The 26205-nt window shown below is 39.4% G+C and overlaps 1 protein-coding gene across 1 annotated transcript in view; it reads left to right on the plus strand.

Annotated features, from left to right (window-relative positions):
* The first annotated feature begins 399 nt into the window (after positions 1–399).
* cdh23 (cadherin-related 23) overlaps positions 400–26205 on the plus strand; it is a 193578-nt gene continuing 167772 nt past the window's right edge. Inside the window, exons 1-3 of the mRNA XM_076891868.1 lie at positions 400–486; positions 14051–14144; positions 16948–17022. Of these exons, the coding sequence (XP_076747983.1) occupies positions 14060–14144; positions 16948–17022 (160 nt within the window). The 5' untranslated portion in view covers positions 400–486; positions 14051–14059. The remainder of the gene's footprint in view (positions 487–14050; positions 14145–16947; positions 17023–26205) is intronic.

A 26205-nucleotide genomic window follows, 5' to 3' on the forward strand; every position in this document is an offset into this window, starting at 1 on the left:
GCCGGGCCATTCCTGTATGCTTGCTTTTGCAAAAGAAGCTGCAGTCAGTCAATGCCCCAATAAAAGCATAATATGCAAATCATGTGGTGACATATGGGAAAGGATTTGTGCTCGGGGGCTTATGCGAAAAGCAGGTGAAAAAATGTGAAAGAAAAAATATTTAAAAGTTATGGTGCCTGTTGGAGTGCTACCCTGGCTATGGAGCAGTGAGTATAACGCTGGACATTATGGGAGCTTCGGAGAAGAGATGATTTATGCTGCGCTTGGTGGGTTTGCAGTGGCAATTTTGAACACTGAGATTTGAAATTTGCAATCACCGGGGCGTTGGTGGTGATAGAGTAAAGCTAACGGGAGAGACACGGAGAGAGAGAGGGAGAGGGGAGAAAGGAGAGAGGGAGAGGGGAGCAGATACTTGGTAACGCATCACAGCAGGACAGGCAATCGAGTCTAAAGGCGCCCAGCCAGCGACGGACACGGACGAGGAAGGTAGGACAATATGATAATGACATGATCACACAGTTATGAGTTTGTGGACACAAAGCAGAAATGGAGTGATGACTGCAACAGGGGAGAGCTTTCCACATAATCAATAATGTTTTGCGTGATCTGCTCTAGCACTTCACTCACCATGTGCCGCAATTTGCGACTTTTTTATGCTCACATATGTCTCTGACTTCGGCATTTGGTGAGGCAGTGCGTTTTCAATTTCCGCACAAAGAAGAGTTTTGGAACTACTTGCCTGGTGATGCAATTAATGTTTTAATGTGGTCAAATTTTACAGAAATGTTGGACATTAACCAGCACCTGCACTTCATTCAAGTTGGGTCGTTTTCTGGAATGCCTCCGTCCAACTGTTGCTGCTGTATCTTCTTGTTACGTTATTTTGTCAGAGTAACTAAAGAGTCCGTACATGTGAGGTAGGGTGCATTCTTGCGCAGAGGTGTCAGGTGTACGGTGTTATCTCAGGTAGCCCTGGCGACTCTAGAGGTGCCTGCTGGGAAGCGCCCCGGTGCCCACTTACTTATTCATGTGTCACCTGAACACCGCTGCGACGCAACGCTTACTTAGAACTTTTATATATATAAATGCGTGTGTGTGGATTTGCTTCATAAATAGGTGATGCTGCAGCTTTGCATAGTAGCGCCTGTGTACTTGAGGTTGTTATGAAGCTGAATGACATCTTTATATGCTTGCCTCTAGCAAAGTGAAATATGTGACTATGAGGAAAGAGTAGCCCAATCAAGTTCTTTCAAACTGTAAACCTGATAAAGTGGACAGAAATCCACTTTATATGTGTTTTCATGTATTTATTTATGTGAGCAAGCTTCTTACCAAAGCAGTAATGAATCACTTGCGATCAAGGCTAATATAGTAATATCTTTTTGCCTTAAACAGTATAATTCAGATTAAACATTGTAACCAGCAGCTGCAATTTTAATCGGGATTAATTAATTAAACAGTCACCAAGATTTTTGTGCCTCTGAGAACTGAAAGAGTGTCACTACTTTTATTGTAATCCACTGCAAGATCATTTTGGCCTTGGTAATCCCATATTCTGGCTTAATACTGTAAGTGCAAATATAATTGTTATGCTATTGTGACTTTGGTTATAATGTTAAAATATACCATAAAAACTATATTTGCTTGTTTCATAAGCCTTTAAAACGATTGTTAGAACGTGACCTTCTGTTCAAAGAATCTCATGTTTTATATTCTGCGTGTGATAAACTGAAGAGAAACTATTTCAGTGTTTCATGCATTATGTGGGGAAAGCACGCATTTGACAGTTGCCCTTTCTGAGTCACTGTCATTCTTTAAGTTCAAAAATAGGAGAAAAAAATAGTGAAACGGAGAGTCCATATCTGACAGACGCCTTGACTGACAGCCTCAAATGAAACCCAATATGAGGGATAGAGGAATGAATTGCAGATATGGTGACTGTACTGGACTGTTGTATGAGGTCTCAGGCAGGAAGCAGAGCAGAGGATAAAGACAAGAAAAAGCTGTAGTACTGTAAAGTTTAAGAAAGGTAAACTTGCGTAAGAGGAAAAAGTGGGAAGATAATGAAGAGTGTGGAAAAGTGATAGATATTAAAATGAGGCAAGTCATTTTGTTCTGTGGTGTTGGCATAATTGCTGCAGCTCAGCTAATCTGTGGAAATTGTGAGTGGAACCATTGGGAAAGGGCTGCTGTTAATTATCAGGTGTAAAAGCATCTGAACAGGCTGTGTACCTGCTCTTGAGTGACAAAGAAGTGATGGCTGAGTTGGTACTAGTTATTGGTATGTTTGTTTATTTTGAATTAATAGATTTCTAGAAGTCAGAATTGAGTTTAACAGATTTTTTTAAATTGTCATCTATGTACAGTGCACATGTATATTAAACACAGCGCTCTCCATATGACAGCTTTCAGCACAAAGCTCACAGATGAAAGGTTTCCGGCCTTTTGACTTTCAGTTTTAATAACTACACCACATTCCCTATGATTATAGCCATTGCATGTTTCCCACTTTTCCAATTTCTGCACCAGCCTCTCTCCTGGTCCAACTACGTGTGGTCATTAAATCAGCCAAGGCAGTCGGGCAGAACTGAAGAAAACAGGCTGGAGAAGAGGAGAGGGAAGAGGAGACGATTTAGCTCAGCCAGTTGTTTTACAGGTGCTGCCATCCGTACGGATGTGAACACAGTGAAGGAGATGGCTAAAAGAGTTGGTTGTAAACCCAACAATCCACAATAATACTGTTCTGGTCTATTGCTACTAATCCTTGTATTGATTCTTTATTGTGTAAGTGTGAAACCATTATGAAGGAATTTAGAAATTGAAATTTCCCTACGGAGAAGACTGAAGCTTTTTATTCATTGTAGTGAAAACACTGGGGATTCATATCTAAGCCAGTAGCATTTACCATATTGAAATGCGTTCTCCCCTGGAAATAAACCATGCCATGTAAAACAAACAAAACAGCAATTTAATGGCAGCTCTGTGACAAATCCTTGTTGTTGGTATTTATGCCTGGAATACTGCCCTGAAGTCGGAGTGGAACAGAATGAAAGATGATGGAGGGGGAGGAGAGACAGGGAGGGCGAGGAAAGATGGGAGGCAGGACTCGTTGAGGTGAATGGTTGGGATGCAAAGGTCATCTGTGTCGGAGAGGAGCTGCTAAATGTTGTGTTTTAATCTTTCAAACAGAATAGACAGTCAAGTGCAGGCAGAGTAGCATGACTGTATCCTAACAGAGACAGAGACAAAAGGAGATGAATGAGTCTCTACAGGCTATCGGCTGCCCTGTGACACAGCTGTCTGTGTTTATGTTGTCTGATATACACTCGGGCCTCTGCTGGGACAGCGTTACCAAGCTCATCGCGGCGCATGAAGGCCAAGTGGAGAAAGAGCCTGGTGACAATACAGGCGTTTTATGACTGACATGAAAATTTGGGAAGGAAGCAATCAGTTCAGATTATGAGGGAGTTAAATTTGTTTAGCGTCACAGAATCTGAGCGTGAAAGAAAGAAAAATCACAGGTTAGCCCTGAATTGAGGGAAATTTAGTGTATATTGAAATATTTCTCTGATTATGGTATAAAAAGAAGGGAAAGAATTTAAAAGAGCTGTTTTAGGGTATCTACTGTATGGCTGACAGGAGTGGAGATAAAAAACATTGTGATCGAGTAAAATGAAAGTGGAGTTGAGAACAACAAGGACGTGACAGTATATGGATCTTGGCTTTTTAGCAGTAGATGGATGAGAGGAAAAAGTCACCTAGTATATCATTATGTTCACACCACATACATAAAAGCCTAAAATAAGAGCATTAAGATTGCGTTGTCAGTGTGCACTTAGGAAAAAGGAGATGACAGGAGGAGATACAGCTGTCTGACTCTGCCGTGGTGTTTTAAATGAAAGTCTTATGAGACAACGAGCTGTAATGTTTATCTTTTTTCCCCACACAAAAGCCCATTATGATACTTTTTTTTGTGCATCATTTTGTGTTTGTTTTTCACTGCGTCGAATATGGATCTAGTCAACTGTTCTCACTTTTTCTGGGAAATTAATATTAAAGACATTCCTTCAGAACCGTTCTCGGCTTTCATAGCGTACATACATCATCATCATTTATCATCCACGCTTAAGCATTCAATCACCTAAACATTTAAAAGACTTGTATATCCACAAATGTGCTCCTTTACCATACTGCAATAACACATGCCTACTCTGTCACAGGTGTTGATTTTTGTCCCTGTGCTCTTTAGCCCACAGCCTCCGTGATTTCCCCAAAGTATTCGAATTTTGATTGGTTAGAGCACTGGATTTTCCAGAGCTTCATCCCAGTCTATCTTAGATGAGCTCAGAAGGCAGCAGCTTTTGTGGATCTATGTTATATGTTTTTCTCTTCTTTGCATATTAGAATTTTAGGTGTGTGTGAATGGGTGGATGACTGAACGTGTAAAGCGCTTTGGGGTCCTTAGGGACTAGTAAAGCGCTATACAAATACAGGCCATTTACCATTTTTAACTCTCAGTGCATTTGTAGTTGGAGTGATACACTGTCTTTGCTAACAGTTCACTAGACTTTTAAAAATTATCCCTGAGCCCATGTAGGGATTTTCACTGCAGAACCTTTCCTCTGAGGGGCTTTTATTGGTTTTTGGCCGTAATGCTGTTATTTCATATTTGTTAACCCCTTAATTCTTTGAGTATCATATTTGATGCAGGCAGTTTTTTGTGAGTCTTGGAGACTTCTGCATCATCAGTGTGATCCCCCCCCCCCGAAAAACAATACATTTTTGAACAATAAAAAAATGGCAGCAAGTAAGATGCAAATTAACCGTTAAATATGGAAATTAACATTTAATTAATTTTTTTATTTACAGATTTGCGAGATAGTTCAATGAACTCTCAATTTTGTAAGAAACTTGGATTTCTGGCAATCATTTCATGGTTAGGCATTTCATTTTTTAGATTTTTCCATGTAAAATCCCTCTGGGATGGTAATTTTTTCTTATATTGAATCATCTTGTTAATTAACTGAGTTGTGAAATATTTCACCAGATGTCTCTTTTAAGCACTACACTATTTTTGCACTCTTTCCTTGCCCCTGCTCCAACATCCTTGAAACCCTGTTGTTACTGTTATTATCCCATGTAACACTGAACATGCTGAGGACAGACTCTTGGGTCACGCCAGTAAGACCATAATTGTTTTATTAGTAACTGTAATGTGATCACTGAATTTAGGAACAGCAAAACCTTATTATACATTTGAATGTGTTGCACCCAGTGCTGATGGTAACTTGCTTTTCACACGTTGTGGCGTTGGTCAACACGGGACAGGGTGTATCAATTGCACCTTTTCAAGCGTTTTGTTACAGGCTGCTGTAATGATGCGCCATTCAGTGCTCCCGTGCTGTTCTGGATAATTACCATCTCCTCAGGTTCTGTGTAAGCTGCTCCCTCTCCCCTACCGTGTTTTGCAAGGCACTACTGTCAGCCCATACAGGATCAAAGCCGATACAGGCATCTCCATTGGAAGAACAGTGTTGTCTTGGCATGTGATCTACAGTCCCCCATATCTGCTAGTGGGGAGTTAGTGATCTTTTATTGAAGGGAGGTTTCACTCCAGCTGCTTTCTCAACAAGCCAATCAGCAGGGACCAGCTTCGGCTCATCTGAGAACTGGAAGCTGCTTATGTTATGTTTTCTCCAGTTCCTTAAGGCTTGTGGTTATTTGGAGTTTGGTGTGCATATATACAGGGAGTGCAGAATTATTAGGCAAGTTGTATTTTTGAGGAATAATTTTATTATTGAACAACAACCATGTTCTCAATGAACCCAAAAAACTCATTAATATCAAAGCTGAATGTTTTTGGAAGTAGTTTTTAGTTTGTTTTTAGTTTTAGCTATTTTAGGGGGATATCTGTGTGTGCAGGTGACTATTACTGTGCATAACTATTAGGCAACTTAACAAAAAACAAATATATACCCATTTCAATTATTTATTTTTACCAGTGAAACCAATATCACATCTCCACATTCACAAATATACATTTCTGACATTCAAAAACAAAACAAAAACAAATCAGCAACCAACATAGCCACCTTTCTTTGCAAGGACACTCAAAAGCCTGCCATCCATGGATTCTGTCAGTGTTTTGATCTGTTCACCATCAACATTGCGTGCAGCAGCAACCACAGCCTCCCAGACACTGTTCAGAGAGGTGTACTGTTTTCCCTCCTTGTAAATCTCACATTTGATGATGGACCACAGGTTCTCAATGGGGTTCAGATCAGGTGAACAAGGAGGCCATGTCATTAGTTTTTCTTCTTTTATACCCTTTCTTGCCAGCCACGCTGTGGAGTACTTGGGCGCGTGTGATGGAGCATTGTTCTGCATGAAAATCATGTTTTTCTTGAAGGATGCAGACTTCTTCCTGTACCACTGCTTGAAGAAGGGGTCTTCCAGAAACTGGCAGTAGGACTGGGAGTTGAGCTTGACTCCATCCTCAACCCGAAAAGGCCCCACAAGCTCATCTTTGATGATACCAGCCCAAACCAGTACTCCACCTCCACCTTGCTGGCGTCTGAGTCTGACTGGAGCTCTCTGCCCTTTACCAATCCAGCCACGGGCCCATCCATCTGGCCCATCAAGACTCACTCTCATTTCATCAGTCCATAAAACCTTAGAAAAACCAGTCTTGAGATATTTCTTGGCCCAGTCTTGACGTTTCAGCTTGTGTGTCTTGTTCAGTGGTGGTCGTCTTTCAGCCTTTCTTACCTTGGCCATGTCTCTGAGTATTGCACACCTTGTGCTTTTGGGCACTCCAGTGATGTTGCAGCTCTGAAATATGGCCAAACTGGTGGCAAGTGGCATCTTGGCAGCTGCACGCTTGACTTTTCTCAGTTCATGGGCAGTTATTTTGCGCCTTGGTTTTTCCACACGCTTCTTGCGACCCTGTTGACTATTTTGAATGAAACGCTTGATTGTTCGATGATCACGCTTCAGAAGCTTTGCAATTTTGAGACTGCTGCATCCCTCTGCAAGATATCTCACTATTTTTTACTTTTCTGAGCCTGTCAAGTCCTTCTTTTGACCCATTTTGCCAAAGGAAAGGAAGTTGCCTAATAATTATGCACACCTGATATAGGGTGTTGATGTCATTAGACCACACCCCTTCTCATTACAGAGATGCACATCACCTAATATGCTTAATTGGTAGTAGGCTTTCGAGCCTATACAGCTTGGAGTAAGACAACATGCATGAAGAGGATGATGTGGACAAAATACTCATTTGCCTAATAATTCTGCACTCCCTGTATGAATGACAACTCACATGGTTATTAGAAGACTGGGCTTAGGTCACTGTCATAAAAACAATAAAACAGAAATATTTTAAAAAATCAGTCAAAAACCTGATTAAAAGTAAAAAATTACATTTTTATTCAGTAAGCAAATAATAAACAGTATTCACATTTTTATTCTCAAATTTGAGCCGGCACACCCGGACTTCTCTGAGAAGTATGAAACTAATCAAGCATAACATTTAACCACTAAAGCTAGTTTGTTCTGTTCTGGACTGAAAGTACACAACTGTAATTTAGCATCTTAATAAAAAAAATAACACCTTTTAATTTTCAAAATGTTATTTTATAAAACAGTAAATTTGAAAATTCTGAGCATTAAAAATATAATTTTAATTTAAATGCTTGCTCACACTGGTGGATTTAACCATTACAGAAGCATAAAAAGTGATTTTGATTATTACCAATGCTGTTAGGTAGTTTGCTGGACATGTGTTGTTTTCCAGGATATAGTATCTCAGTGGCTATTGGCTTGATTTTCTCCAAACTTTGACGAAATCAGTTCACTCATAATCAGGGATCTGTGCCAGTTTGATTACAATTTCTACTCAGAAAGCACTGCATGCCCTGCAGTCCAAATGGCATCCTGTTTACACTGCACTCTTGTCATGTAAGTGAGGTTTGCTGACTAAGGGTTTCAGAAAGTCATGTCATATTGGAGATGAAGAGATCAGGAGGGCGGGAAGGAAGACATTACTCAGCTCATCAGAGCGGTGCTGCCCCTCCCTCCTCCCTGACAAAGCCAAATGTCTGCTAATCTGTCTGTGATCACTGTGCTAATGAGTGATGGCTTTTTTATGAGCACCAAGGGCAAGCCGAAATCACTCATTGATTTGCTGTAATAACCCAGATTTGGCTGCCTGCTGAGGTCCAACACTCTCCCCTGAAAACGGTGCCTTTGAGATTAAAGCAAGTCAGACACAATTGCCATGTAATCAATAATATTGAGTGGTGTAAGCCAGGAGACACCATGTGGGAAGGCAAGCCTCTTTGGACAGAACACACTGGGTTCAGACATTACTCTTAACTTTATATAAGGTATATCACTGTCAGATAAACTGTGGGGTTGTAAACCATTACACAGACATGGATCACCGCTATCCTAAACTTTACCACCACGACGTGTATAAAAATGTTTCCCTAAATATTAAACAGACAGTAAGTGGACTATTGGACTTAAATTGTGGTGTGCGTAAGTGTGAGAAACTTGTGATCCAACATTTACAGGTAAAGATAAGCTCCTTTAACCACAACAAGCAAGTCTCAAGAACAGCCCAAGGTTCTCCTTTTGAAGTGTAGTTTCGATGAGATGTACTTACCCACAAATAAAAAGAGCACGGCCCTTAAAAATATGTATTTGTTGTGTTGCTGATCTATATTTTAGTAGATATGATTTCTTCCAAAGCTTAGCACAGCGGTCCTCAAACATTTTCTGGACTACCCCACTTCAGAATCGAGTTGCGTGGTAAATCAGAAAAATGTAGAAAACACTAATAGCAGAAAAATGTGATGACTAAAAAGTGAAAAACATGGAAAAGACAGGTAGAAAAAACAGAAATGGGAGAAAGATGAACAGTAGCTCTGACAGAAACTGGGGAGCTGGTGGTGAAGGATTGATATATGGTGACAGTATTACCAGTGGAGTGGGACGGTGCTGGAGAAGGACCCAGGTTAGTTTGAGGACCACCTCCTGCTGAGTCATGTCCTCTGCAGTTTAATTGGCACATTTTGAGTTCAGTTTTTAAAAACTTGTTTAATATTAAAAACAAATATATTCTTTAAATCTGTGTCTTTGATTATACAAAGTTGTTTTTTTTGTTTGTGGACACATATTACTTGAACATGCTTAGAAATATTCTCCAGTTTCGCTTTTGTACATCGTTTATACAAAGTCTGCTATCAAAGAATTGGTTTTAAGTTTGCAGTGTGTAAGACACGTGGCCATGGTTAGTGTTCCCGTGGAGCTATGCCGAGTTTGATTGCAACCCTTCACCTTCCCACACTCCCCTACTGTGAAGTGATTGCAGTGATACATACTGTATGCATGTTGAACTGCACATGTTCACACAATAGGCTGAGTTAAATACTTAACGAATCTAATTACCATTTCATTTTCATTAATGTTTCAAGCTGCACTACAACCTAACAAGAGTGGTTGGGAATATGTTGTATTTCAGACTAATTGGCTTGTGTGATAAGATCACATTATGTGATTAGATCTTTGAAAAACTGATACGTTCTCAGAAACTTAAAATTAATCCATTAAAAAAACACAGTTGATTTGTGGAAGCGGCCATGTTGCCCTGCCATCTTGAATACAGTATACATTTATTTATGCTTCTTTTTGCTAAATTTATAATATAATGTGTTTCAAAACAAGCATTAAACCAGTCAATCAAACTGCAAACCTACACAAGCATTGCTGAAATGATTTTTTACTGAGTTTTCACTTTCCTTCTTTTTGTTACGTGTCCAAAGCTTGGATGCAGCATTTTTCGTTGGAACACAATGCTTCAGTTGTGCAGTCGGCTAGTGTTTGACTTTTCCTTCATGATGTTTCCATGTTACAGACTGGACAGGTTAGATTCAACACACATGGTGTTACAACAACATACATAATACACATAGTGTGACTACACACAGTAATATGTTTTAAAGGGGAAAAAAAATCACAGAATTAACAAACATGGGGCTTAAGTTCTAAACGCTGGTTTTGACTTATTTTTGATTCATTTCTCGTCCTTATGTGTTGTCAGATAAAAACAAAACATGTAAAATCATCCTATTTCTGATGCCTACAGTTTAATGAGGGAGATTGTCCATGTATATTCGAAAGTAACTTTATTGCTTTGACCACAGACATGTTGTCCATCATATGTAAACATGTGTAATATGTCTGTAATAATCTATAAAATTTTCAAGGTTTGGAAGCCAAAAGGCAAAATGTATCAAAACCACATTAATCTAAAAGAATCACACCGCAGATACTGTAGACGCTGAGGGGCAGGCAGAGGTGTGAACATCAGACAGAGAGTCAAATCTTCTTCTAACAATGAGGCCAATACTGTCATAACTATGTGAGATCATAAATGGCCATAATTCACGATGGAAAGAGAAAGTGAAAACGGATCTGGCTTCTGGCATCTGCTGCTGCATAATTCTCTCACAGCTGGATGAATGATGAGAGCCCCGCAAGGTGCAGGAGCAGCTGAGTGTACCTCAGCACATGCTGACAGCAGTATGTCAGTTACAGTGTATTCGTTTGATGGTTCACTAACTGTCTTGTGGCTCATATGTTGGTATAAAAATAGGAGTAATCAGTGGCTGATGCAGACCGTCATCTTAATTTCTGAACAGGAATTTTGAAAAATAGATAAAAGTTTCGAAATACTGCATTATTATAAATGTTGTTACTGTTGTGAGTGCAGCTAATCATTAAAACTTTATCACGCTTCCTAAACCAAAACCAGTGTGTGGAACAGGAACTCTGGTGCCCCGTAGCTGTTATCTGCTCTCCCTGGGGAGCACACTACCCAAAAGGTTCTAATAATTAGTTCCAACTTGCATATCAAGGCTCATCATTGGCATTACGTGCTATGACATGGGGACTCAACAACAGTCTTTACAGTGCAAAAAGCATGCAGGCTCCAGGAACAGGAACATAACCAAGATTATCCTTGTTGTTTTTGAGGATTATGCGCCACGAGTTTGTCCCCTAGGGTCAGACTGTTATCATAGAGTCATAGCATGTCCTGAAGGGTCTGAGGTAAAAAAAAAAATTCTGGAACCAACCTGAGCTGTGGTGCATCACACTGTTCCAGTGTGTTTATGTGTAAATTTCTTTGGCTGGACCAACGCAGTCGTTGCTCATTACCAAGCCTACTCATCGGATTTAGCTCGCGGCAACTTTTGTCTCTTCACAGAAATGAAAATTAAGTAGAAGGGCCACAGCTTTGACAGGAAGCATTCTTAGCATAGACTGGAGAACTAGAAACAGTGTGCTCCTGCAGAAGATCAGTGCATAAAAGTTGCCAAATTTAAATAATGCAGTTTTTTACTTTTTACTGAATTTTTAGAGTTAAGTTATTATGAATAACTTTCAAGTTTGTCATTTGCTCAAAGCAGTACTTAGCAGCTGGTTACTTTGCTTATGCCTCAGGCAGGCCGTGATAGGAGCCTGGAGTGATAGGCACAATCCAGGTTACACACATAGATAAAACAGGAGGCAGGTCGATGTGTGAGATTCCCTCGTCCTCCAGCTACAGCATTGTCCATCTGCAACTTTTGGGGGAATGCATGTTTGTGAGAATGTTTAATAACGAATCCACCTGCATCCAGGTCACAGCAGCGATGCTGATGCAGTAAGACTTTTTTTAATTTTCCATGGCTGCTCCCGACGCTTTCAGATCTAATGTGTCAGTCTCGACCAGTATCCGTCAGTCATATTCACCCATTTGTCATCTCAGAAATGTCCGTTAGCATTTGGAGGATGGCTGAGTAAGGGTCTGGATTATATGTGTGTGTGCGTGTGTGTGTGTTTGTGTGTGTGCAGGTAATGGACTGAGGGATCTGTTTCAGACAGCAATGTAAATATCCACCATTAATATGTAGGACAGGGTAAATAAAAATGATTTATATTGCACAACAGATATTTAGTACAGCTGTATTGTATTTAACAAGTTTGACACATTGTGTCAAATACCAATTAAGACCAGTAACAATATTTGATGATTCAAATATGTGATATTCTGATATACTATTAACCGCCATTTTTTCTATCGGACATGTGAAACATAAACGGATTTCCCTAATAATTTTTATGTGTAGTTATTTACTTGACTGTAGAGTTTATAAATACTTTCGTGAGGGGTCATGAGTTTCTTGTTCACACTCTCTGCTTGGATCAGTTAGTTGTTGTGTTCCTGCTATTCTACACCTGTGTTACCAACAGGGAAGTTGCAGAGTGCCCTCTGGTGGACAAATTCTCCCACATTAAGATGGTTGAAGGGTGTTTCTTCCATCTCAATCAAATTTTAATTTATCAGCCTTTATAAATAATGACACTGATGTGTTTTGTTTTCAGTTACTGTTTGGTTACATTTATCTAGTTCGGTTGTCATAGGAAACCCCCTTTCACAGCATTAAAGGACTTCTGTCCTACATGGGGAAATTTGTTGCAGTGAAGAATTGCCCAGTGTGTTCAGATGTGGCAGTAAGGGGTCTTGTCTAAATGTCAGTATTTGGCGGATTCAAAACAAAACTCCCCTGAAAGCCAGGTGTTCAGGGTCCCAGAGAGATAAATTCATGTGAATAAAAGAGGGGGGAAGGAAAGGATGAAGGGATGAGGTAAAACAAATAATAGTGACAGCCATACAGACTGCATTGTTACAGGAATTGAAATAAAAATAATGCAGAGGAAACTAGAATCCAAATGAAAACAAATGTGCCTATTGAAAGGGACACACATGCATAGCTAAAATAAAGACATATACACATACAAATACACTCACACACATATTTATACAATAAGCAATGACAGCCTATTCTTTACTTGAAATTTCTTTCTCACTCACCTGTAAATTTTAGCTGCCTTGCTGGAATTGAATCCACTGCATACAGAACACCTTTAACGGCACCACAGCAGTATTTGAATTGTATATCCATGCTTCTTACGCTGGTGTCTCTTTAGTCATTTGCCATTCTTTGCTATTAGATACGTGAAGGAAAAGCAGCCCTATATTTGCACCATTTTTACTGTGAGCAATGGCACAGTGGGCTTCAGGAAGGAGGAGGATTTGGAAAGATAACACTCAAAAATTAAGTTGTCACCAAATGAGTTTGCCTACCTGTGAGGCCCTGCTGAAACAAGGCACGGCATATGGACATAGAAGTACATTTCAAAATACTTGGCTTAACATAAAGTTTAACATACAAAACGAATGTTCAGAAGTGCTCAGTGTGTCCCCTGCACTGCATATGTCCATACGATAGTCAAACTCGCCCCATAGTTTTGCGAGCATGTCTGGAGACACTGCAGCCGCTGCTGTTGTTATGCTACCTACTGTACCAGCAACCACATGAAACTCACGAAAACTGTCTTTCTAACAGTACGTGCGGTGATCGTTACTGGTGAATTAAAGGACTTTGAAATGAGTTGATTGTTTGTGATATACCCTGTGCTTGTGTTGGGGTATTATATGGCCAGAGAGCTCCAGCAATACTTGTAGTGTACAGGACAGCTGTATTATTTGACACACACATTTCAGCTTGTGGGCTTCACCAGGTTCACCATAAAACATACTGCAGACACCATTTGAAATAGGACAAGTATAATGAAAAAAAAAAGCTAAAGCACCAGTCATATAATTCAAATACATTACACCCACATGCCATTTACATACAGCCATATGGGTTCAAGCTATTCATTGTCCTGAAGCAGTCCAATAATAATAATTATAAACATGTAAGTGGTAACTTAAATTGGAGCAGTATGTATATATATACATATAAAAAATTAAAAGCCATTAAGAACTTCTGGCTCAATTCATCTGGAAATAAACAATGAAAATTGGGCTTAACCCAAGAAAATGCTTGTAAAATTGAGGATGAAATGTTGTTTTTCATTGATATATTGAGGATCAGGCCTAGTTTTGGTAAACAAAATGATCTGTCTGTATTCTGTGTTTGTCTTTTATCAGGTGCAGGTGATGTCGAGGAGTGTGGGTTTAGGTGGCAGGATGGCAGTCGCCAAGCTCCTCCTTGCCTTCCTCTTTCTCCACTCTTTCTGTGAAGGTAAGTCCTGGCTGCGAAGAATAAGGATCTGTAAATCCACAGACTAGACTTTCATTTTGTCGAGTGTTGGTTATTAGGGAAAGGTCTTTATGCTGCATATTTTATACAGTTACCATAAATCCCTGCAGTAGTGGATGCATTTCAGTTTGATTTATGACCGTGGATAAAAAGTAGCAAATTGTGGTTTTAGTTGGCAGCTATTTTTGTGAATATGTAGAACAGTGTGAATTTGAAACTGAATAACTGAAAAGGTTTTAAATCAGTCAAACTTCCCAGAATAAAAGGCTTTAAAAAATTTATGTGGTGTCAACATTTAACTGCAGATCTACCTTTGTTAGTCAAATAAGGTATCACGAATAACTATGGGTTTTCTAGTATCTTTATCAGTTACTAGGCAAAACAGGAAGATGCTAGTTTATGTTAATTAGGTTGATAGCAGGAGTAGTTGTCCTGCTTCCTTCTCTGTTTCCTGCGCTAAATGATGCTTTCCCACACTTTTTTCCTGGCCTGTGCACCTTTCAATCCTATTTCCCATTTTTTTCTCATTATCATTCCTTCGCTCACGCTTTCCTTCTCTACTCTCCCCCACTGTCTCTTGCATAATGTCTCACATTATTAGTGTTAAGCCATAAGCACCACCAAGAAAAAAATGTCTGGTTTGCTTCCTTGCTGAGTATGAAGGCTTTTGGGGGGGGCAGATATAGCAAGGGAGAGCTCAGCTGTTGTGGAACGTCATGGTAACTGTCTCTCAGTGACAGGCAGGAGACACCTCCAATCACACGCAGCGCTGAAACAGCATGGAAAGTTATTAAGCGATTGTCACAACCTCTTTCCATCAAGCGCAATGAGTTTATCAAGATCTTCTTTCTCTGGAGTCCTCCAGTCTCTCACTTCGCACATTTTCTTTCCGTGTTGCTCCCTCTTTCTTCTCCTCACCTTTTAAATCCCTCTCTTTCTCTTGCCTCTTCTAACTACCCCATTAGCACACTGACCTTGTGCTTCTCTTGAGCATTACCTCCCTGATCCAGCAAATTGGATTTATGATCATCATTGTGATTATTTTGTAGCTGTAATCAATCCGCATTACTTTAACCAAGCCTGGTGTAAACCACAGGTACGGACAGGAGCTTATTAACCCTCACCCTAACTATCTTCAAACCCTGTCAAGCACGCTCCATGTTCTTGGCACTTGAGCGCTAGAGGCAAGCCAGAGATGAGCATCTTCTTCTGCACAGACGGGCACATGACTGAACAAAAAGCTCGTACTTTCAAAGCACCTATTCACTCTATCAAGCACTCTCACTTCAAACAAGTTGGCCTCCCCTTTCTTTTGCTTCACTGTCTCTGTGGTCTGCCGGCTTGTTCAGCTGATCAAAGACCATCAGCGTTGTTCGCTGATCTTTCCCCCTAAAAAACAGTTTGTATTGCTCTGCCTTCTGACATTACAGAACACTCGCCAAACACGGGACGCTATTAACCCTTTAACAGGCCCTTTTAACCTGTTGTGTTGTAATGGACAATCCCTCCCATACGTAGATCTTCCTACTTTTGTCTTTGCAGATGGTTTTTCTGTTTGTTAAATTTAAGCAGTTGTCATTAAAAATTAATACAAAGAGAAGACATCAAAGATAAAGCTGCAGTGGAGCTTTATCAAAGATAAAGCTCCACTGCTCCACTACTTTTTAATTCCTTTATCTTAAAGGAATTAAAAAGTAGCTCATTTTTAAAAAGTGCAGCTATTGACGCATTTTATACCACAGTACCTACACGTTGCACTAGATGTGCACCATTAAAATTAAAAAAATATTCATGTAAAGTTTTTATAATATTAAAATAATAATAAAAAATTGTTATTTGGGCATTTAGGATAGGACACCAGGAGTCTAGACTCTGGTAGCGATTGTGGGACAGGTGGTAGACATGTAGGACACAATATGAACGATTCACCATCAAAGACCAGGGAAGAGAAGCTGATTGGATCATAAAAGGCAGGCGAGAAGAAAATTGGATGAGTGACGATAACAAAATCAAGGATGAGGAAAGACTAGCCCTGTGATAGACTGGCGATCTCTCCAGGATGTATCCCGGCCCACATCCATTAACAGCTAGGATAGGCTCCAGGTACCCAGTGGCACTGAGAAGGATAAGCAGTTGAGAAAATTGAGGGAGAGATTTGGGAAGCGAACACGGACAGAACAGCAGGAAAAACCCAAACACCCAACTTGCACAAAAGCTTCCTTGAGGTTATTAAAGAAAGCTTTGATTACAAAATCCAAGATAAATGGTGGGAAAATAGAAAATGTCCAAAGTTTGATTTTGCAGTCAAATCAAAGTTTAATGCTGCCTGCAAGACTAACATCATGAACTGAACACACAGCTGTAGTGCAGTTTGATTTATAGACATTCATATTATGATGTTTGCTGTATAAATATTTGAGAGGGAGAGAAATCAAAACATGCTGTTGCCCCTTTTTTTATTTTAACAAAAGCAGCTATGTGCAAAAATATTACAGGAAGACCAATCAGAGACCATGAGCAACACTTGCTATTCATGAATTCTCAAATTCATCAAAGCACATTATTATTTTTTGATAAAAATGCCAAATTGCAGTTATTACTTAAATTCGTGAACATTAAAAATGCTTTTAGTGGTAAACTTCTGACTTCTGAGAGAAGAAGTTAACCTGGGATTAAAAGTTCAAGTTTTTAATAGATTTCTAAAATATTCTTTTTGTTGTTTTTAGGACAAGTTTTCTAAAAAAAAAAGTGAAATGTATCTTGAATTGTTCTGTTCTCCCCAAAGGCTCCAACCAGCCACCACGTTTCCTGAACTACTTCTTCTCGACCTACCTTCTCATCTATGAAGACACACCTATTGGTGAGTAGATTCAGCACACATCAGTACATTTTTATACTTCGTATTTTGAAAATGTACTTTTTGTGACATTTTTGTTTGGCAGTGTGATTTTTCTAATGTAAAATATGTGCTGTGGCTCCAAAAGGCTGGGATACACTGTTATGTGTGATGCGTCTACAAGGTCTAAAGTAAGTTAGTCTTTGTTTTGGCTTCGTCGCTGTACTCGCTGCACAGATATGTTCCGTCCTCTCTTCCTTGAATACAAATCGCGGAAGAAAAAGCAAGTCAAGAGGAATGTCATAAAAAACGCTGACAGTGATGGAAATGGATGTCCGTTATCATGATGCGTGTATATGTATGAGTCTGGTTGTCTGAATGATTCTTTATGCTATATAATATTAAGCTTGCACAACAGCTCCTCTTGATGTTGATGTCTGAAAGAACTCGTCCACATCGGGTACCTTTGTGTGATTATAAGCTTGTTCATTACGTGTCCCACTAGTTTTGGCTCTATTATACCCTGTATTTATTTTCTCTTTTTTTTCCATGTCATTTCTGTTGGTTGTGGTGATTGACAGGGCAATTTTAAGATGTCAGGCTTTTCATCATCTCTGAGGGTGTCAGTGGCTTGGAATTAAAATCCTTTATAGTGGATTGATTTTCTAGGAGTTTGTTTTTTATCACATGACCTTTACACTCTACCAGTCTGTCAACACTCCTAGTCTGAGTCTTAAATTGTTCACTTATGTCTACACCCTGAGAGCTGTTTTCTGCGAGTGGTTGCATGTCACGGGCATTGTCTTGCGTTTTTAAAATGCACCATCAAGCTGTCAATGTCATCTCCAGTGTCATCATCTCAGTTAAATGTTTTGTACTATAGCCAGGACAGACTACTGTATCCCACAATAGGACCTACTGTAAATCTGCATAATCATGACCTCAAACACCGTTGCCCTCAATAGTTGCCTGGTGTGCCATATTTATCCAAAAGGACAAAGTCGGTTCTGGCGTAAGGCCATCTCTTCATAAACTCAGCTGCTGTTCTAACCAGTGAAGGGCATGGATATGTTAGTGGGTGGCATTACTAATTTCCCTAACTACTCCATTCCACATTCCAATTGCTCTTAGGCCATGAATTATTGTCCTCCTCTCAAGCAGCTGGACGTTGGTACAGCAACGCCCTCCATTGGTTTAGAGAGCTGTCAGTCATGTCCTTGGCCCGGTCTGTAATGGCTTACTCAGTAATGTGATTGTGAAGCCGGCTTGAATGATCAGACAGTGACAATTTGTCAAGATTATCGTTTATTAGCTCAGCAGATGTCCTCCTCTAGGAGGCCTTCCAATTCATAAACACGTAAACACACAAATGTACTCACACAACCACACGAGCCTATGAGTCAAATGTTGGTGTGTTATGTGAGGAAAGGATGTGACCTAGTGAATAATAGCTTAAGATTCTTTTTCAACCTAAACACCTACAAGTGTAGGTGTACAGAAGCAATTACAGCTGCACTGGATTGACGTTACGCTTGCTTTTCATTTGAATAAAAGGCCATAATGAAAAAGAACCCGCATATTTTCTCATCTCAAGGTTCGGTGCAAAGATTGTGCAAAGAATAAAGAAGTGTTAAATTGGCCTTTCAGGGCACAGTGGAGGCGATTTAATCATATTCAAAACTTAATATGTTCCTCTGTACTTCATTAGACCATTATTTTCACACAAATTTGATGAACGTAAATGAGCACCTGTCTGGCTGACTGGAAGCCAAACTGCTCAACTTGAGCGCAATGATCAGGTTTCCACAGCCACAGTGATTGGTTACATTCGGTTACCATGGAGGTTGCTGGATTAAGTCATTGTGGTGGTGTAACAGTGGTTCGTGTGAGCGGGCTGTCTGAGATGACACCAAGAATTAGTATAACAGGTACAAGAAAAACAGCCTGGGAAAATTGCTGTACATGGATACTCGTGGAGACACTTAAAACACCTTTTATTTGGCCTTGTCTTTTCAGCAGATCGGTAACTTCAGCACATGGCCTCTAAGTCAGTATCCTCATGCCTTCGTACACCATGCAAAAACACATTCAATACAATATTTATCAGGCAGATGAGGGAACACATCCAAACATGGATATTTCACTCACTTCTCTCCTCCTCTCAGCAGCAAGGGATTTGATTTGGGAACTGGCACAAGTTGTTTGAAGGATGCTGCGCAGATGTGTGCTGAAGATGCATATGTAACACAGTGGGATTAGGCTGTGACTTGGTGTGAACTCACACAAGTGACATATACTGTATACTGTCAACATACTGGCTGGTCAAATGACTCCGGGGACAACGGCTAACTTGTGGGCGCTTCCAATATAGTCGGTGAGCCAAATCTTCCTGCTACGTGCTCTGACCATTTTGAATAAATAAAATTTTGCTTTTAGGAAGCAAAATTGTGGTCAGGTGATAGACAGTAGTTTTGAGATTATATTTCAGCAACTACAGTTCTTTTTGCACCAAACACAAACGCATGACTGGTCAGCAGAAATCAGTCTGCAAGCAAACAGAAACCAGAAAGCTTGTTTCTTTCCTACGCTTTCTTCTTCAGATTTCTCCTTATACTGATTATTTTGAGTCCAACAGAGGTTCCATTGTTTTTCATGCCCAAAATAAGAACAATTTCAGTTTAAAACACGAGTGAGGAGGACCCAGGAGAAATCTTTTGCCCACCCTGGCATGAACGATGCTTGTGATTATGTTGCATTAGTGGTCTGCTGTACACTGCAGTTATACAGTGATACATGTTATAACATATATTTTAATGTTTTGTTTGGAACCAAATCCTCTCCGCATTTATGTTCAGTCTCTGCATGTCCGTGTGTTTGTGTGCGCATCTCTGTTTAGTTCGAGTCTACATGTGTTCACATTCAGTGACTTTTATTCATTTATTTATTTTGTCACATCCAGGCAGTGCGATCATTCAGTCTTGGAGGGGAGGGCAGCTAAACAGAATAGCTGGTGTTTAAATGCAATGGCAGATAACAGTGTGTGTTGTGTCAGGAAATGGGATGTGTAATTAGACAGAGAGAACACTTTGATTAAATGCTCTCATCTCCTAATCCACTTTGCCCTGATTCGGCAGATTAAGCTCTCTACTATGTAATTAACTTGTGGAAACACAACATTTGTCGCAAAAACTTCCACACTCTGCTGGGAAGGTTGGTGTATGTCTTGTAGTTTATGCCAATTAAGCAAAAGGCTTTGCTGCCTCGTTCTGTTCAACAATTTGGCTCGTGCTTTAACCTCATGCCAACCCATGATCATTTATGTGGGATAAGGTTTTTTTATAATCATTCAAAATAATTTCTTTTCTTTTTTTTCTTTTTTTTACCAAGGAAGTGAGAATCCTCAGAGGTCCAAGAAAACAACAGGAGATAAGCTTCTGTGTGCTGTTTGCATGAATGTAGGAGATGTGTTTCTGAAGCAACCCTTTGAGTTATTGTAAGTTGATCATATTCATCATCAACCTGAACAGAGAAAAAAGTCTTTATTTCCTATAGATCACATAATGGACATACATGACTGGCATATATGATATATATGCCAGGTTTTTTATTAGCCAAACTAGATCTTCCTATCTTACAGTGTATTTTCTTCTTTCTCATGTTTTCTGTCTGATTTTAGAAGAAGCTAAACGAGACCTGAAGCATGGCTCTTCGAGTCACTTTCCCCCCCTCCCTCTCTCCTTTAGTCTGCATGAAGGATGTAGAGCCATAGCTGCATCTCCCATTACCAGGACACTATTAAAACAATTAAAATAACAACCTTCTGTCAGAACGTCTTCCCTCTCCCGTTTCTCTCTTGCTCTCCTCTGCACCCTCACATTCCTCGACTGCCACAGTAAATACCTTGCACTTTTAATTAGCTCTGTGGCGTACCCAATTCAATAATAATTAAAGAGCAAGAGGTAGCCCCAAGGAAGAACTTATTAAAGTGTTCCCCTAAATGTGTTGATAATGTCTGTGTACTCTCCCCAGCCAATTCCCCACTGTCAAGCATGCTCTGCATTAACTGTGGCTCGTCAACTCTCTGTTTTCTGGACACTGTCTCTTTCTCAGCCTTCTAATTCGGTCGATCGGCTCTGTCAGCTTGCCCGCATGCATTGAAAAAGCGGTATTTATAATTTTTGTGGGTTGTTGTGGGTTGATGGTGTCCTAATGTGAATGGTTTTTATTTTTACTGGATCAATACTTTTTGATAGAGTTGTCTTTATCTGACATCTAAAAGCAAGTGTTTGAACCGGCATAGACAAATTTGGTATTAAACAGGTCATGGCAGGGGCGATTGTGGAATCAAGCATTTAGATTTAGGGGAGCTCAGCCCCCAATCATAGTGTGCTTGAAGTTAATATAAAGGGTTAAAGGGAATATGCTGTTGGCACATGTTGTCAACTTTCTGCAACCTAAATAGTTGTATTACCTATTATAGTGTCTCTGAATCATTCAGAAAAATAATCCCAGATTTCAATAACACACCCGTTTTAGGGTGCACCCTTATTGTCAAACCTAAGACAAATATCATGTTGACAAGAATTTTCTACAGCCAGTTAACTATTTGTAGTAGAGGAGATGCAATATCAAAGGAGAAACATGCACAACATTATACCAGTTTCTTAACCACATACAGGCACTCAACCAAGTCATCAACGCAACATTATTCAGATATTTAAAAAAAACAATCTATCATAAACCTGGACTTGTTCAATTTTGCAAATCTTTATTGTCAGGTTGTCCTAAAAAGTCCCAGTGTAATGATATAAATATAGTGAATGTGGTCAAAACAGAAGATACTTTGGATTTATAACTATGCGGTTGATTTTGACTCTTACTTCTTTCTTTTTGCTCTCTCTCTCTTTTGCTGTCACCATCCTGCTCTCATTCTCTTCCTCTGTGCCCTTGTGCTGTCAATAAAAAGATAAATGTAACACTGAAAAAACATTCCAACTCAATAAAGGCATAATTTGATTCAAATCAACGTATGATAATATTCTAATTGAATTTGCTGTTGGCCATTAACATATGAGGTAGCCTTCCGACCAATGTTCCCTCTAATTTTTCACGTGTCTGAGCGAACACACAAACTCCCTGAGCGGTCCCTTGGACCACTGTGAGCGACATCAGACGCGTGCACTGTGGTCACGCCGGCATCTAATCCATCCAAGTTACATGGTTTATTAAAATAATCAAATTACAGCATTTACATTTATGTTAGACTACTTTTAATTAACTGCTTTAGCCCACTTACAATGAAAATTTAAAAAAATCTAGTCATTGACCTGTGTAGTATGTTAACACTATTGGAAGTAAAAATAACTTGTGTTTTCAAAATTGGAGTTCAACTTTCTTTCTTTTTTTTTCTTTTTTTTTTATAAGGCTCTGACTTGTAATATGAGTCTGTGGTCTGGGAGAGAATCTGTAACTCTGTGTCTCCAAAATACAGTATATAATGACCAATGTTGGGCAATTAATTATATAGTTACTTCTTCAAAAAAGTAACTCAGTTTGGCAAACAACAAAGTTTTTTGCAGCTATTTTTTTTTTAATGCAGCCAAGGCATTTTTAAATAAACATTTCAAACTATTTACAGAACAATCAGCTGATGCCACACCAATTATTTCTAATTTCTGTCCACTATGAGATAAAGGAGAACAACAGCCGTATACCTGCAGGCCTGACAACAGGAGATGTATCACTCCTGTAACACCTGTAACATTCAGTAGTCGCCTCATTGTTCTGACACACACAATAAAACTATTGACTACACTACACACTAACTGCACAAGATTTGCGCTAAATTGCGCAAATCTCTCATATCTCAAAGCACCGCCGTCAGTCCTAAAAATTCACCCCGTTTCTTAACAACTAGATGCCACATTGCCATATCATTTTTTGATTGATTGACATGGTACTTTTTTGGACGAATAGGAAAGGAAGAGGGGGGTGGGGTTTGTTTTTGCTCATAGGCGGAGAGAGCTTTCGAGCCTTTTTTCTTATAAAACGCCGTTTTTACCGTTTCTTCCCGCAGTAAATATAAACAACGATAGTATTCAGGAAGAAAACCAAACATTGCATATTTTTGTTTATCATAACTCTGGTTTTACGTGGCCTATCAACACAATTTAAAAACTGGTATAAAGTCCACACTTTTTCCATCAATTGTTCCGTCTGTCCTGCTCACATCTCCAATGGTTGTACACGTTGTCATTAACGTGGCTTCACTCCACATCAGCCACGCCGCTTTGCTAACTAAAACACCGGTGTCGGCACATAAGGACGCTGTCATAGCCTGTCAATGACGTTGATTGGCTGCGTATATGCTTTATTGGCTAAACTATGGGATAAATTGGCATCGTTCTAATCCCAAATGGGAGCAGCCAGTCACTCACTGACTAACACTGCAAAACAGGATTGTTGAAGTATTAATTTTAATTTCAATTCAGGTTAGATTTTTTTTGTGCGCAACGCAGATTTTCTGTGCGCAGAGACCGTGCCAGCAGTGCGTAATTGCGCACGTGCGACTTGGTCTCACCTGGATTTAACTTCAATTTTCCTTTTCTTTAAGAAAAGGAAATATATACAATGATGGAAGAAAAAGAAACTTCAAAGTTTCTTTCTTCCCTTTAATACAGTGTCCTTCCCTTTATTTATTGCAAACAACCAATGAAAAAAGTACATCAGCTCCCTGTCTGGCATGTAAAAATATGCTAGCAAATAAATTGGATCAGAAAGGTAAAATAGCCAATAATCTCTTAGCAGTCTAACCTACTTTAGCACTAACGTTTTTCAACAGTATATAGAGATTAAATGAGCAGACACAGCAATAACCCTGTGTTATCAGAACCAATGTTTCAAGTATGTATTTTGAATTATTGTGCATCATTTATTTGTGTCGTGACATTACATCTTCATTTTCTTTCTGCTGACGCAAAGTAAGTCTCGTTTATTCATGACAAACCTAGCTGTCGAAGAATGCGAGGCCTCTGTGTGTGTGCACTGTGGCATCAAAGCATCAGGAACATCAGACATTTAAACATGTTTTCACTCTGTGTTCACTTCCATAGACAAGATGGCAAAATATAAGATTAGAGCACATTGTCAGAAAATAATACTAAAATGTGTTATTCCTATAATAATAATAATTATTATTATTATATATTATATATAGTTTGATTGATTGATTGAATCTTTATTTTGAACATGTTGAAAAAGTACAACAACATAGAATCAAAAGAGACAAATGAACAAAGCAAAACAAAAGGCAAACGAACAACCACAACTACAAATAACTTTCATGTTCAAAAAGGAGCAGGAAGAAGCATACGCTTATTTAATCCCACCCCCTTTCCACTATCCACTAATCAGTAGACTGCAGAAATACCTCCTCGCAATTACATTATATGTTACGTGTATTTTTTATATGAATTATATATATATTAGGGGTGCAACGATATTCGTATCGATATTGAACCGTTCGATACAGTGCTTTCGGTTCGGTACGCATATGTATCGAACAATACAACATTTGTAATTTATTTTATCAACTTTCCTTCTGACGATGCTGTCTGTGTCGAGCGCAGATCCACTGAGCGCTCAACACAGACAGCATCGTCAGAAGGAAGAGCGCAGGGCAAGCTAGCAAGACAGAAGTTAAGCTCTCCTTGCAACATTCAGATCTGGCGTTTGGAATTATTTTGGTTTTCATGTGACGTATGACCCTGAAGGTAAGCGAGTCATGGACTAAAGTAAAACAGTATGTTGGATGTGCCATGCAATGCTCAATTACATGGGTGGGAACTAGTGTGTTAGCGCAGTTAGCTCGTTAACGTGTTGGCCGTCTAGCCCCATGCACGATCGGCGGTAGCTCGTTAACGGAGATTTGCCGTGTTGTGGCGTTAAGGTCATTTCAACGAGTTCAACCTGAAAGCACTAGTGGGAACACAACGAATATGACTGCACATTTACGCCGACATCATCCTAGTGCAAAGACAAAAACAACAAGCATGCTACTAACTTTAGCCGAGTCATTTAGACAGCTGTTAGCACATGATTCTCCTTATGCTGCTGAGAATATAACCCAGAAGAAGCGGATAGTATAGCTTTTATTTTGGAAAGAGACATTTCTCTGTAATAAACTCTCTTTTCCAAAGATGAGTGATTCCTCAATCAGATACAGGGCTTGCAATATCGCTAGCCCGACGTCCTGGAGCTAGCGATTTTTTTCAGTCGGGCTACCAAAATCTCTCTGCCCTGCCCGTCGGGCTATTGTAGGAAAAATATATGTCAATGCTTTTGCATTCTTTCAGAAATGTAGCTGGGTAATTATGTCATTGGCATCGGTGAGCCACTGTCAATATGTGACATATTGAAATCGCGTTTGAATTTGCGCTTGTTTTTTGCTTTCACTTTGCAATCGTGCGAACTGTGTATAGAGAGCGACAGCACTGATCTGTGAGTGATGATAATTTGTGCACCAATTCCTCTGACATCGTCTTATTAATCGTTAGCTTACTATGCAAACATGACAAGTGAAATCTCCCTCAGCTTAAACATGTGAGAGGTTGATCGCGCAGAGAATCGCTGAGCTTATGTGAGTGCGTGTGTAAAAGCATTTCAGTTCTGCTGAGCCAAATAAGACAGGTCAGGGTGAAGAAGTGACAGCCAAAGAAAAGCTTACCACAAAACGGAGAAGTTATGACAAATCAGACTATAAGGCAAAAAGAAAGTGCAGCTTTATGGTTTCATGGACAAAAGAATTTCTGTGGCTGCAATATGACGAGCTAAATAACCAGGGCTGCACATAAGTGGTCCGCAGGTGCGCATTCGCTGTCAAAATAAAAAAACACGCACAAGGGTTAGGGTTAAATTTAAAAACTGTACTTTTGAGTTAAAATATATATTTATAATTTTAATAAATGACAAATTAAAAAGGCATGAACATTTTTTTTGTATCGAAAAAATATCGAACCGTGACACCAAAGTATCGAACCGAACCGTGAATTTTGTGTATCGTTGCACCCCTAATATATATATATATATATATATATATATCTTTCTATCTATCCATACATATATATATATACACATACACACATATACACATTTTCAATAACCCCAGTAACACCTCAAAGGATACACAACCTACAGATATATATACCC

Source organism: Maylandia zebra, linkage group LG13, assembly GCF_041146795.1.
Source record: "Maylandia zebra isolate NMK-2024a linkage group LG13, Mzebra_GT3a, whole genome shotgun sequence".
NCBI classification, from domain to species: domain Eukaryota; kingdom Metazoa; phylum Chordata; class Actinopteri; order Cichliformes; family Cichlidae; genus Maylandia; species Maylandia zebra.